This window comes from Colletotrichum acutatum, assembly GCF_030867785.1.
Source record: "Colletotrichum acutatum strain CBS 112980 chromosome Unknown BDZ83scaffold_39, whole genome shotgun sequence".
NCBI lineage: Eukaryota > Fungi > Ascomycota > Sordariomycetes > Glomerellales > Glomerellaceae > Colletotrichum > Colletotrichum acutatum.
Genome location: NW_026849033.1, coordinates 961 through 13,494, shown reverse-complemented (window position 1 = coordinate 13,494; position 12,534 = coordinate 961). Strand labels below are relative to the sequence as shown.

Below are 12,534 nucleotides of genomic sequence, written 5' to 3'. Positions count from 1 at the left end.
GAGACAGATGCAATACCAACCTAGAAACCTTGGGGCTGACAAGGATCAACGAGACGGGCGCTTTTTTTCGTTGGTCAGGTCCCGGCCGGTTTGCTGGTGCTGACCGGGGGGTGAGAGGGAAGAAGGAGAAGGGGCTTGGGTTCTTGCGCGCGCGCTTTCGTTACCGAGAGGAAAGGTCTATTGTCAGGGTTCGCGAGCTTTCTTTCGCTTCTTCGCTTCCTTCGCCTTTTGCAGTCTATTAGTCGTTTCCCGATGCAAGTGCAGGTGCAGGGGTTCGGGGGGATGGATCTGCGCTACGCCAACTACAACAAGCCACGCCGCCAAGGCAGCGCCGCCCAAAGAAATGAGGGAGGAAGGATCCGGGGGTGGTCGAAGGTCAGATTGACAATATGAACACCGTTCGCCGCCTGTCCGTTTTTGATGGTTGATGTGCTTGCTATGGTTGGATATTTAGAGTGAGGCGCTGTACATTCCCTCGCGAGGCACCTTTGTTGGTGGTTGAGGCTGAAGTTGGAGTATTTGGTATTAGCAAGACTGTCTACATAGTGTACCTTGGGTAAGGAGGTAAGTAGCAATGACGAAGACGGCCATGAGGTGTAAAGGGTTCTCTCTTCTTCTTCTCCCAACTGCGGTTTGGAGTACATCTTGACAATATCTTGGAAGGAAACGACTGATGCGTGCGTGCCTACCAAGCCGGTGGGTCTGTCCAACAGGCAGCTTGACGCAGGGTTGGGAATCCCAAAGAACCCCCCAAACGTCTCCTTCATCTCTCACCTCTCTTCTCTCCCTTTGGAAGATCAGCCTACGTACTATCCTTCTCGAATGAAAACCCCACCTAAATCCCAGGATCGGCACACTGGATTGGTGAGATGTTACACTGCAGCAACAACAAGTGCTGAGTGCAATCATTAGTCTGCTCCGCCACCAACCAGTCTCGATGGTGACGCCATCCCCAGAACACAAGACGGAGAGGAGCAGTACAGACTGCTTCTGGACAACATGGTCAGTCAATTTCGTCCTTTCCACCAGAAATCAACATGGCTATTGAATCCCAGATTTGAGGTTATCATTGCAAGAGCAGAGGACGGGAGACGAAAAGACACAGAGAATGAGTGAGACAGAGAATGGGAGAGAGGTCGTGCGTGGTAAGGCTGGAGAAAAGCGGGCCACCCTTCCAACGCTAAACCTTGAGGGGAGGGGGGGGGGAGCCACCCAAACCCAGCCCCAGCCCCACCAGTCAGCAAATAAGCACCATCCAATGGAACGCGGCGCAGGCAACACACCAGGGACCTGAGGTGATGCTATTAATTGAAACAAAAGAGAAGAGGCGCCGCCGCCGCCCCCCTGCAGACATGCAGACCAACGTCTCTCTATTCCCAGGCAGCCCAAGTGCCAACCAAAACCTGCCAACCCAAAGACGGACAAGACGGACAACGACCCTTACCGTTTGATGGAAACCCGCCAACGGTCTAGCGCTACCGCACGCTGAGCTGCTAGTGTCGCTGCGGCTGATGTGAGCTTGGCCCAACCCGCATTAGGCCTTGGACGCTCACCGGGGCGATGCCCACCTCTACAGTCGACACCAAATCCTTCTCCCGCTGCCGTTGCCGACGATATGCAGTTTCTCATTATTACCTCTGCTCCATGCCGTGGTCAGGCTCTCATCACTCTCATGCCGGCGGGTGGTGACATGGGACTACGTATGCCGTGGACAATGTCATTAAAACAAAGTAAGCTTCCTCTCCAAGCTTTCTTTCTGCTGTCCGCACTTTAACGGTCTGACCTCCCCTCGCACGGTTACTCGTTGTCAAGCCCCGAGGCTTACTTCAGATGCTGCTCGGTGGATAAAAGCCATCCCATGTTAAAACGAAGAATGTCACCCGGTTTCGAGAACACACTTCATCTGTGTCGAAAGCCCGTGACAAGCACTCGTAGATGAAGAGACGACGACGACGACACAACTCTTTTCCATATGCCATCCCGTGTCACAAAAGTCCAATTCCCCCCTCCCCCCTTCCCCCACCCGCAACATCGCATTGTCCCACACCCTCTTCTCTGCTGCCTGCCGATCCAACCACACCGACCCGGTCTCTGCGGCCTGCCTAACAAATCCCTGTCCCGAAGCTCCCACAGCTCCACCCCGTGCGTGCTGTATGCCAGCAGCGGCGCGTGTTAGCCAACATCCAACGACGACGAAACATGCCATACGCACACCAACACCTCTAGTTCCAACGGGCGCATTGTGGGAGAGAGAGGGAAAAAATGATATCCCACTTCCCGAGTGAGCGTCTCGCCTGGTCAAGGCCATTTTCTTCATATTGTTGGTTTCGTCGGCGCATGTTTGCCATGGCAAGCCCTTGCAATGAGAACAAATCCGGGCGCGTGCGAGACGACGAAGTAATTACGACGAATCCTTCGATTGAGAACACCATTTGAGGGAAAAGGTTTTACATCGGCATAGCAGTTTCTCAGCGATCGAACTAACTCTGTCATTTCTTGTCCCTTTTACTACCCCCTATCCGTCACTCTGGCACCCGTTTCACCCTGGCACATGCAAGCACCTGCCAACAGGACCCCCCCCCCCATGTGTGATACAAAATGTCCAGATAGATTGCCAAAAGAAGCCATCTAGAGTGACCGGGCCAACAGTCGCAAACAAAGAGAAGCCAGTTCGTAATTTTCACAGGATTTACACGCCGTGCCCATCTTTCCATGTCCGGAGACGGGGAAACGGCAAGATGTTTCCACAATGTTCCCTTGCTTCAAGCTCACAGCTTGTGCACAAACTCGGGACCTTTCCCCGTCTCCTGTGATGAACCGCGTTAACACTTCCTTCCCTTGATCCACAAAACAGTGCATCTTGAAAAATCAAAGAGAGATAGCCAAGTCTGTAGACTTTCATCTCTTTGTTTGTATTACTTTGCAACCGTCCTCGCAGACAGTCTGAAATATAATTATATACTCGAACGGGTGCTCTACGGTTGGTTTTGTAGTTAGTTTTTTTCCCCCAAAACGCTACCCAAGAGAGAAGCCCAACAAGCATCCTTCACTTCTCCCCTCTCCCTTCCACCCACAGTCGTACAACAAACACAAATGTGAGTGAGAATTGTTTCTCTGTAAACACACCTTTGCCAGGGAGGGAGGACCAGGGCCTCACCAGCAAACATCTTGCTCAAGCAACAAGATAGAGCCAAGTACTGCAGCACCATTGTACGGAGACAAAGTCCCGATTCGCTTCCAAAAAAATAAAAATAAAACTTGTACGCCACCAAAAGCCATGCCCCATGCTTGCTTGCTCCCCCCACGTCGGGGGCCGGGAACATGTTATGCAAAAGTCATCTGAATCTCCTTCTCTTTACCAAAATCATCATCGTCATCAACGTCCGCCCAGGGGTTCGACGCCCCCATAGTAGGCACCGTCTGCGCCGACTTCATCTCCGGCCGTGACGGCGCAGGGTCGTCCTTGGGCGGCGGCCGCGGCGCCGGCGGCGGATCGTGGAAGGAAGTATCAAACGTCATCTCCACCTCCTCCTCGAGCGGCGACGGCGCCGCGTGGTACGGCGACACGGCCCTCTGCTGCAGCGTAGGCGAGAACGTCTGGCTGCCCTGGAACGTCGGCGTCCTCTCGGGCGTGTAAGAGTAGGAGCCCGTCGTCTCGTACGAGGCCCGGCCCGGCACCGCGTACGCGCTCTTAGTCTCGCGCAGGCTGTCTCGCGGGTTGAGCGATCCGTTTGACGAACTGAGATCGAGTCTCATGGGCGGGAGCGTGGACTTGAGCTCCTTTACTTGGAACTCTGCGGGCTCCTCCTCTTGCGTCGTGGCAGTCTTCTCCTTTGCGACTTCGGCTCTGATGGCCTCGACGTCGAACAGCACACCGTGGTTGTTACCCTCCTTGTCTTCCGTCCTCGGGTTCGGTTTGTTTCCGTCTTTTGCCGAGTCTTCGTAAATCTCCCACTTCTCCTTGTCCGCTTTCTTTCCCCGCCCAAAGATGGAAAATCGGCTCTTCTTCTTCTGCCCCTCCCTCTCGAGCTCCTTGCGAGCCTCCTCGATCTCGTTGATGAGCTCTCGCTGACGCTCCTGATGATTATCGGGGTCGGCATCTTCGATTTCGGTGAATTCGTCGCTCTCCACGAGCCATCCGCACTCTCGGAGGAGACGAGGCATAGCCTTACGGTACTCCATGTGACCTTTGACAAACTCTGTGACATCAAAGTTTTCAATCCACGGCAGATCTTCAATGGGGGCCAGACCAGCCACCTTGCGAGGGCCGCCGCCAGTCAAACGGAAGAGGTAGGCGAGGATCCAGTCGTTGCTGCTGTACCCGTTGACAAATCTTCCTGGCACAACGGTACGGGCTCGGAGGTATTCGTCCTTCTTGATGATGAGAGGAGAACCGAATAAGTAGACGTTCTGAACCAGGCCGTAGGCCCCCTTTCTCGCCAACTCCAAGAGGCAGGAGAAAATGACACGTGAACCGAGTGAATACCCAACCAAGGTGACTGGGCGGGTTCCCAAATTCCTGTCGATCAAAGAGTCCGCCAAAATGAGACCTGCAGACCAGGCTCTGTCTTGTGATACACTCCAAGGGTTATCAATCAGGTATGCCAGCTTTGTCAAGACAACGGGTAATGACAGGGCAGCCATCAGACTGGTTAAGATTGTACTTGCTAGAACTTGTTGCAGACCTTGTGTCAGAGCCTAGGAAAGGTTAGTGAGGATGAAAAAAGGGACTGAAAGGGACTGCAACAAACCTCCGTAGCGAGAATGTTGATCGTGTCACCCATACTCCTCAACATTTCCGGTTCCCAGTAGACAGAGTACAAATCGCCCATGATGGGATCCACGGTGCTGAATGGCAAACGGACGTCGTCAACTTTGCCCGTCATCCATCCGGCCACCGTGACGACGAGATGCACCCTCTTGTTGTTGTGCAGCGGCCGATATTCGAATGTCTTGACGGCTCCTGTCCTCCTGTTTGCCGCTCGGCCACCGATAACGCTACCGGATGCCGCGGCACTGGATGTGATGATGGCAGCTCCGCCGACTCCTCCGAGGAATGTAGATGTACCCGTCACTCCAATGGTCGTGAATCCGGCAGCCAAGCCAGCGCCAATGACAGGAGCGAGGAGACCTGCCGAGAGGCCAATGACCAGACCACCACCCACGGTAGCCAACCCCATCATCATGTAGCGCTTCTTGAGAGCTTGTTTCCTTCGATGCTCCATGTGCTCGTCCTCGTTCCAATTTTCTTGCTCTGCGGCCTGCTGCATCTCCAGCGCGTCCGTCACCTTTTTTTCAAACTTTCTAACATCCAACCAGTCGATTTGAAGACTCTTGCCGACCCGCTCTAAAAGAATTCTTGATCTGCAATCGTACACCGAATCGGCAATCAAAAGAAGAAACAGGTCGCACAGCACCGTCCAACGCAGGTCGATGTCGATTTTATCCGAGGTAACCATTTGGGCTGGTGTCTTGACAGGAGGTAGCTCCTCTCCTTCGTGCGCTTCGTACGGCGGTGGCGCTTCGGCTGCTTTCTCGTTCTGGGAGAGCGCGGGAGAGGGGGGCCCCATACTCCTCGGCGAGGTAACGGAAAGCGAGCTACGGGATTCCCTTGGCGATGTGACGGAGAGAGAGCTGCGCGACTCGTTTTCATCCTCGGCCATGGGGTTCTTGACACGGGCGTTGGCCATCAAAATCGGAGTCAAGTCCGACGGCACCACGCCGTGGTCACTGAGTTGTTCAACCATGATCTGCTCGGCGGAGCTGATGTCCATGTGTGTGTAGAGACGGATCATCATCTTCTGACCCCACATCTTGGTCGCTTCGGCCGACATTGTGACGTCCTTCTTTGCGCTCCTCGTGTGCTCGACACTCTCGGCTTCCTTGACCATGTTGTGAATCTCCAGTCTCGTCAGCCCCACGTAGGCGATTCTCTGTCCTTCCGTCAGCAGGTCCTTGGTCGCCTGCATCTGAGAGACGGCATCGCGGGCCTCGCTATCGTCTTCGCCGATACTCGTGCCATTCACTTCCTTGAAGAGGTATTGGGTATTATCGTCCATGCTGGTGGCCGATTCGGCATCGTCGTCCATAATTACTCGGGTATATCCCTTTCCTGCACCACCAAGTCCGCCGTAGCCGTAGGTCTCGTCAACTTCATCGGCCTTGAACTCCTTTGCGACCAGTCTATTGTCATCGTCATAAATATCGTACGGGGCGAATGCGGGCATCGTTTGCCAGTCACCGTCATCGTTGTCATCGTCCTCCTTCTTGTCGGACGTCAACTGTTGATGGGAGAATTCGGAGACGCCGACATTGCTGGCATTGCTCTGGTCTCTCTTGTGCTGCCCTTGAGGAGAAGGAGGCTCTGCCACCTTGGGCCCGGGTTCGTCTGCCTTGTCGACGAGCTTTGCAGGTGATCTTGGCTGCTGCGGCTCGGGATCGCTGGGCTTGGTTTCTGATGCCGTCTTCTCTGACTCCTTTGGTTCGGTCCTATCGGTTTCACCATTTGTTGTGACACCCTCCTCCTTGCTCTCGCTCTTGGTTGTTGCTGAAGCTTCTGTTGTTGATGGCTTCTCCGTACTGCTCTTGGCGGAGACCGCCTCTTCGGCTTCGACTTTGGTCTCTCCCTCGACTTCCTTAATTGCTGGAACTTCCTGGCCTTTGGCCTTTTCTTCATCCGTTCCGGTTGTCACATTCTTGTCCTTGGCCTCGTCTTTGTCCAAATTTGAAGTTACAGGGGTAGATGGTGTATTCGAGGTCGCTCCGGAGGCAGCGGCCGTAGCCGGCTGCTCGGATTGAGCGTCTTTGAACTCGTCATCGTCGCTTTCCGACTCGCCGCCTTTGCCGTTTACTTCCTTCCTCGCTGAAGCAGCCGTATCGTTGCTTGCGTCTGTTGCATCCTGCCCAGCGTGGAGCGGCTTCGGTTGGGACTCGTTCGGTTCGGATTGATCGTCGGTCGTCTGATCGGTCTCTTGGGGCGGCGGTGACACGTATCGTCTGATGGGTAGGCCGAAATCGTCCACCTCGGGCATGTCGCTCGTCATGGCCGCAGCGGCAGTTTGCTTTTGCGTAGATGCAGGTGCAGTTGCAGTCGCGGTTGCGGTTGCATCTGGTGCACGAGTGCCATTCGGTAGCTGGCCAGCTGCCTCCGTATAGGCAGCGGGAGCGGCGGCGGCGGTGGCTGTAGTCGAAGAGGGGTTGTTGGTGTTGGTGGTTGTGGTGGCAGACTCGTCTGAGCCCGCCATGTTGAGATGTTGTGTATTGCCTGTTAGACAAACATGCGAGCTGTTGTCTCAATGTGCCAGAAAAAGATCCAGGTAAAGAGGCCAAGGCAAGGGTGGGCAGCCTCTTTTTTCCCTTTTGTTTCGGGTATTGGAAAACGAATGGGTCGCGGGCTTATGCCGGGTTGGAGTAAGGTAGGTAGGTATCCGTAGGGGACGACGCGCAATACCTTGAGCCAGTGGAACGAAAGCGAACTAGAGACTCCGTAAAGTGGCTGAGATTAGAATTACTGTGGGATATGTTTTCCAGGCGTGCCGAACGCGCAGTTTCCGTGAGGTAAGGTACTCAGATGTGCTAGGTAACTTTTGAGGAATCGAGCCATGCGCACATCCAACTGGAAGCCAAATTGATGGACCTGGGGCGTCTACGTGTGTTTCCGTGTGTCTGAGTTCTGAGTCCGACAGGGTGCTTCTTTCGCAAAGGGGGCCCGCGGGCTTGAAAGGGATGATGAAGAAAGTCCCGTCGTAAGGTAGGTTGTTGGCGAGTTTGATGGTTGATTTGGTTACTCCATCAGGGGAACAGTAAGCCAAACATCAAATCCCCCCCAATTGCGCCCCTCAGCCCCCCCCAATGACGATCCGCTAGAGTGCCGCGACTGCCATTCCCTGTGGGGACCGAACAAGCCATGCGAATTGGAGAATGTCAGTGCTCACTGAGGTGGCTGTCAGATCGAGGGACATTGGCTCACCGCCCAACACACCACGACAGTGACCGTTTCAGCGGTCGAGAGCTCTGACCTCTGACCAGCCCTGCCGCCCCTCCAAAAGGCATCACACTGAACCTCCCAGTACCTCCTATGGCAAACTGACGACAGTAGGAGGCCTGTGAATCGTAGAAGGGGGGCCCTAGCTGCGATAGTATCGTCATTCGGCTTTCACACACAATATTTTGGTGGTTGTCAATGTGTTGTCGCATCACCTCAGATAAGCCATCCTCCAGGAGGGAACACCACCGAGTTCCCGTCCTACCAGCGTACACTAAGACCTTCAAGCGTAATCCCCCATTATCCCGTAGGTAGCAAATCAAGGGGTCACATTCGAGGTGCCAGCAATTTCAAAAACCATCAGTTCATGAGACGATTCAGAAACACATGTACTCGACGATCCTCCCGTACGGGTGTACCTCGCTATAGCAAGAATTCCCCATTAATTTGGTATCTCTGAGCTTTTGTTGTACCTTCTACATTCCAATCATTTTAATAAGCCCCCACCCGAAAACGCCCTTTTGGTATGCAATATCGAATCCCTACGAGCTTTCCGCTGCCGCTTGCTCTGTCGACGCCTCACCCTGGTTCGCAGCAGGCGTACTCGACGAGTCCGCCGCATCGCCAGCGGCCTGGCCCTTGTTCCGTCTTCTGCGCTTCTTCTTCGCCGGGCCTTCTCCCTCTCCCTCGCCTCCATCCGCCGCGGCCCGCGCTTCCTTTGCTTCCTTGTGCGCCGCGTCGCCGCCGTTCGTGGCCCTCTTCGCCTTCTTGACCGCCAAGGGGTTCGGTCCCTTGCGTCCTCTCTTCTTGTCCTTCTTCTTTTGCTCTTGGGCGCCTGCTCCGGCCTTGCCCTCCTTTCCGCTTTCATCGTCGTCGTCCTCCTCATCCTCCTCGCGCTTCCTCTTCCTCTCAGGCCTGACGAGCCCGTCGCGGAACTTGCTCTTCTCTTCCTTGGTCCTGATCGCCACGCTCTCCGTCGCCATGGGCTCCAGGATCATGACCGATCGCTTGATGTAGATTTGCGGGACACCCGGGATTTCGCGGAGCATGCGGCGCACGTCGCCCGACTGGCTCGCGACGCAGTAGCGGTGCTTGTTAACGAGGTTGCTCTTGGGGTCGACGACGGCCTTCATGCACTCCATCGTGCTCAGAGGTTCGGGGTAGTCCTCGGGCAAGTGGCCGCAGCGTCTTCGCTCCAGCGTCTTTGCAAAGTCGATGATTTTGTTCATGTCGGGCTCGTTCTTGCGTAGGTACAGCTTGCGGATCTCGCATTGTGTAATCACTGTTGTGTCCAAATCGTCAGTCTCGAGGCAACTTCCTCCTGATGTTCATTCATGGCATGCTATATACTCACTTGGCTTGACCTTGCCGTGCAGTGTGCGCTCCAGTCCGGCAAGCAGGTCGTATCTGAAGTTGTGGCAGTCGACCACCATTTCGGCGTCGACTAGACATTGGTACGGTTCGCGGAATCCCCATGTCAATTGGTACTGATTCATCAGCTTGCGATACTGCTTGCTACGTTTTCCGCGCATCGTGAAATAGTAGGTGGCGAGGAAAAAGCCCTTGCCGTCGAACGAGAGGGTGGTTGATCTGGTGAACGCAGCAAGATGGTGGTGGAGGCAGATGTTTGCGTTGAAAGTCGCGAAATTTCTTGCTGGAAAAATTGCGATAAGATAAGAGGTCGGGCCCATGAAGGCCGATCTAACCCCACCATGTCCGGCCACGGCCGTGGCCAACGTCACTCGAGCAAAGGTATCACGGATTTTCTGCGGAAACGAACATCGCAAATGGTTCCCTATGCGAAATTGCTAAATCTGAATAATGGATGTATTCAATCAACGGCAAACTTCCCACTGTCCATAGAGTCCTGAATGTCAAAAGCCAAGAAACGCCAATTACCTCCCAAAAGATGGCCACTGTCATCCCGACTTGCATAGGGCGCATGCCATGGTAATTGCAGCCTGCCCCTGCGGGACCTTTTCCGTAAAAATCTATTTCCCATGATTGCCCTATATCGTGGTATCGCCCTCCTCATCATGCATCCTGTTTTCTCACGAGCGCAGCGACGACGCTAATGTCATCGAGTTTGCCTGTTTCCTCGTCAGCCTCAGTGGAATATCACGGCCTGGCGAAGCCGATAACTTACCTCCAACGCTCGGTAGCCCTTCCTCAATGGCATGTTCCATAAACGGGCTTTCCGCAAATGGATCCGTCGCAATCTTCTTCGCGGCCGCGACCAACTCCTCGGCAGCGAGCTTCATACCTCCGTTGGCGCCGCCCGTCCGGTCGCCCTCGACTCTGTCGCCCCCGCACTCCCCATTCTCCCAGCGCTCTATGCTCTTCTGAATGCTGTCAACAATCTCGTGCTCCCACAGGTTGTCAATGACGCCGTCCGACATGGCGAGGACCACGTCCCCGACCTGAATCTCCACAATGTCCAAGACGGCTTCCGTGTTGGGGGTGTCGGGGCTGTTGGTGCCCAGCTGGCGGGGGCAGTCGAACCAGTGCCACTGCTCCTTGGTCTTGTAGACGACCTTTTCGTGCCTGGGTCGGAGGATCATGACTTGGCAGTCGCCGAGGTTGGTGACGTAGACTTGGGGCACCTTCTCGCTGCCTTGTAGAGTCTTGTAGTGCAGCAGCGCTCCGCTCGCCGTCGTGGTGCCTTGCCAGTCGTTCGGGTCCGAAGTCGCTTTCAGGGTCTGCTCATACGCCGTCTGGAGATAGGCTATCGGATCGGGCTTGTAGACGTCTCCCGCAGCGCGAGGGTTGGTGGCTTCTTGCTGAATAGCTGTCGCCCAGTAATGTAGAATCAAACGAGACCAGAGGCTGTTTTTCCGACATCAATATTGGGACGTCCGATCAACGGAAGGGGGGAATTAAAGCACCTACCCAGCATGGCCCCTCGGGCGTGTTGACCAAGCACCGACACCATCATTCGCACAGATAAAGTTGTCGCTGGCGAACACCGCATCGTCTCCGTTTGTCTGTCCGAGGATGATTTGTCCGTCGACTCTCGCGCGCCGATCGCGGCTTCGGTGATGGGTGCTGAGCGGATCGGAGAAGGAGCCCGACGGAGGGGAGAGGAAGGGCGGCGGGAACGGTCGCGGCGCTCGCTTGGCGAAGAGGGAGACGCCGGTCTCGAAGCGAAACGGTTGTTGCGTCTGTGGTGGTGATTTCTGCTCGGAAGAATTTGCTTGTGACGGCGGCGGCGTTGTTGTTGTTGTTGGTGTCGTCGTCGCCGTCGATAGGCAAGCCGCCCTGCTAGGTCGATATCGCTGCGGCCATGATGCTGGAGATGCGCCCTGAGGCACTCTCGGCGGCCGCGCTTTGGAGGGGGGAATCGCCAACAAGGGCCCGGGTAACCTCCTCATTCCCACGTGTGAGGCAGATCAGGCGCCTTTTGCGATGTTGGATCGCAACGAGACGAAATCGCTGGGCCTGTTGCCGTTATCTTTTGGCGCTGAAAGGGTGCCGCTGGAGTGCTGGGCATGGCTGGGATGGATGGGTGGGTGGCCAGGTGGGCTTCGATGTGTTGGTTGGGGGCTCTCCGAACCGGGGGTTAAATTGGGGCGCTACACGTGCAGGCGCGTTTTGGTCCCAGGCTGGTGCATTGGGCACTGGGCTGCAGAGTCGTAGCTGGGAATTAGGAGCTCTGGGCGGCCTTAGAGGGCTGGCACGACTGGGTAGGTAGGTGCAAAAACTCTGAACTTAGGTAAGCACAGTCAAAACACCCCCCACCTCTCCTTTTTATCACCAAAAAGCCCAACATTTAGGTCAACGCTCTGTAAGTAGAAGCGTTGGTTGAGCCACAACATGCTGTTTCTGTAAAAGTGAGGTTGTCACAACTAGGAGCTCCCCTGTCCCGCATTGACCGCATTTTGGAGAGAGAAAATCCCTTCACTAGCATCACCCTTCACGGTACAAGCAAGTAAGCAAGCAGCAAACAAACAGCAAACAAACAGCAAACAAACTGAAAATTCTGACAGAAAACTCTGAAAAGGAGTGCAGCGTGGCGGGCTCCTGACGGGGCTGATAAGTGGCAATTGATGCAACTGCAGAAATCGTTCCATGTAAAAACCGAGCACGCCGGTATTGGCATATCGTAAGAAAATTTAAGCCGTTCCGCATCTTGACCATTAACAGGATACGGAGTAATACCCCCTTCCCTTTAACCTCATATCACTCTCACTCGTCTCCATCGGCATTTCCGGTCAGAGAGAAACGTGATGCACATCCAGTCCCCTGAACTTTGAAGAGGCAAACTTCCGCCTCGGTACGGTCCACGGATGCAAAAACCTGGAAACAGGCTCTGAGGCTCCTCTGTCAACGACAGATCGACATTTCGGGATCGACAACAGCTTGGCCCGGTTTTGGTGGCCGCCGCTCAGCTGCAGCCTCTGCGGGTGTAACATAGCTAAAATAAACACCATGGCTGGTGGCCTGGAACAGGATGGAAGCATGGCATTGGAGCAATTTGCGTCACACTCGAAGCCTGCTGCATCCATTGAGCATGCTGAAGGCGGAACTTGCCTGCTGAGTTGGAGCAGCCA

General features: G+C 54.9%; 3 protein-coding genes across 3 annotated transcripts; all 3 read right to left on the bottom strand.

Moving 5' to 3' along the window:
• Positions 1-3,324: 3,324 nt before the first annotated feature.
• BDZ83DRAFT_651058 (uncharacterized protein) lies at positions 3,325-7,244 on the bottom strand (the record flags this gene model as incomplete). The annotated part of the gene is made up of 2 exons (XM_060510422.1): positions 3,325-4,698; positions 4,752-7,244. 2 exons carry the CDS (start codon positions 7,242-7,244, stop codon positions 3,325-3,327), a joined length of 3,867 nt encoding a protein of 1,288 aa, XP_060365683.1.
• Positions 7,245-8,341: 1,097 nt separating this feature from the next.
• On the bottom strand, positions 8,342-9,608 carry BDZ83DRAFT_618696 (Fcf1-domain-containing protein). Its single transcript, XM_060508084.1, has 2 exons — positions 9,339-9,608; positions 8,342-9,266 (listed from the first exon to the last, which is right to left on the bottom strand). Exons 1-2 carry the CDS (start codon positions 9,514-9,516, stop codon positions 8,527-8,529), a joined length of 918 nt encoding a protein of 305 aa, XP_060365682.1. The 5' UTR covers positions 9,517-9,608; the 3' UTR covers positions 8,342-8,526.
• Positions 9,609-11,765, bottom strand: BDZ83DRAFT_618695 (phosphatase 2C-like domain-containing protein). The gene is made up of 3 exons (XM_060508083.1): positions 10,874-11,765; positions 10,131-10,810; positions 9,609-10,074 (listed from the first exon to the last, which is right to left on the bottom strand). Exons 1-3 carry the CDS (start codon positions 11,353-11,355, stop codon positions 10,019-10,021), a joined length of 1,218 nt encoding a protein of 405 aa, XP_060365681.1. The 5' UTR covers positions 11,356-11,765; the 3' UTR covers positions 9,609-10,018.
• Positions 11,766-12,534: the final 769 nt, after the last annotated feature.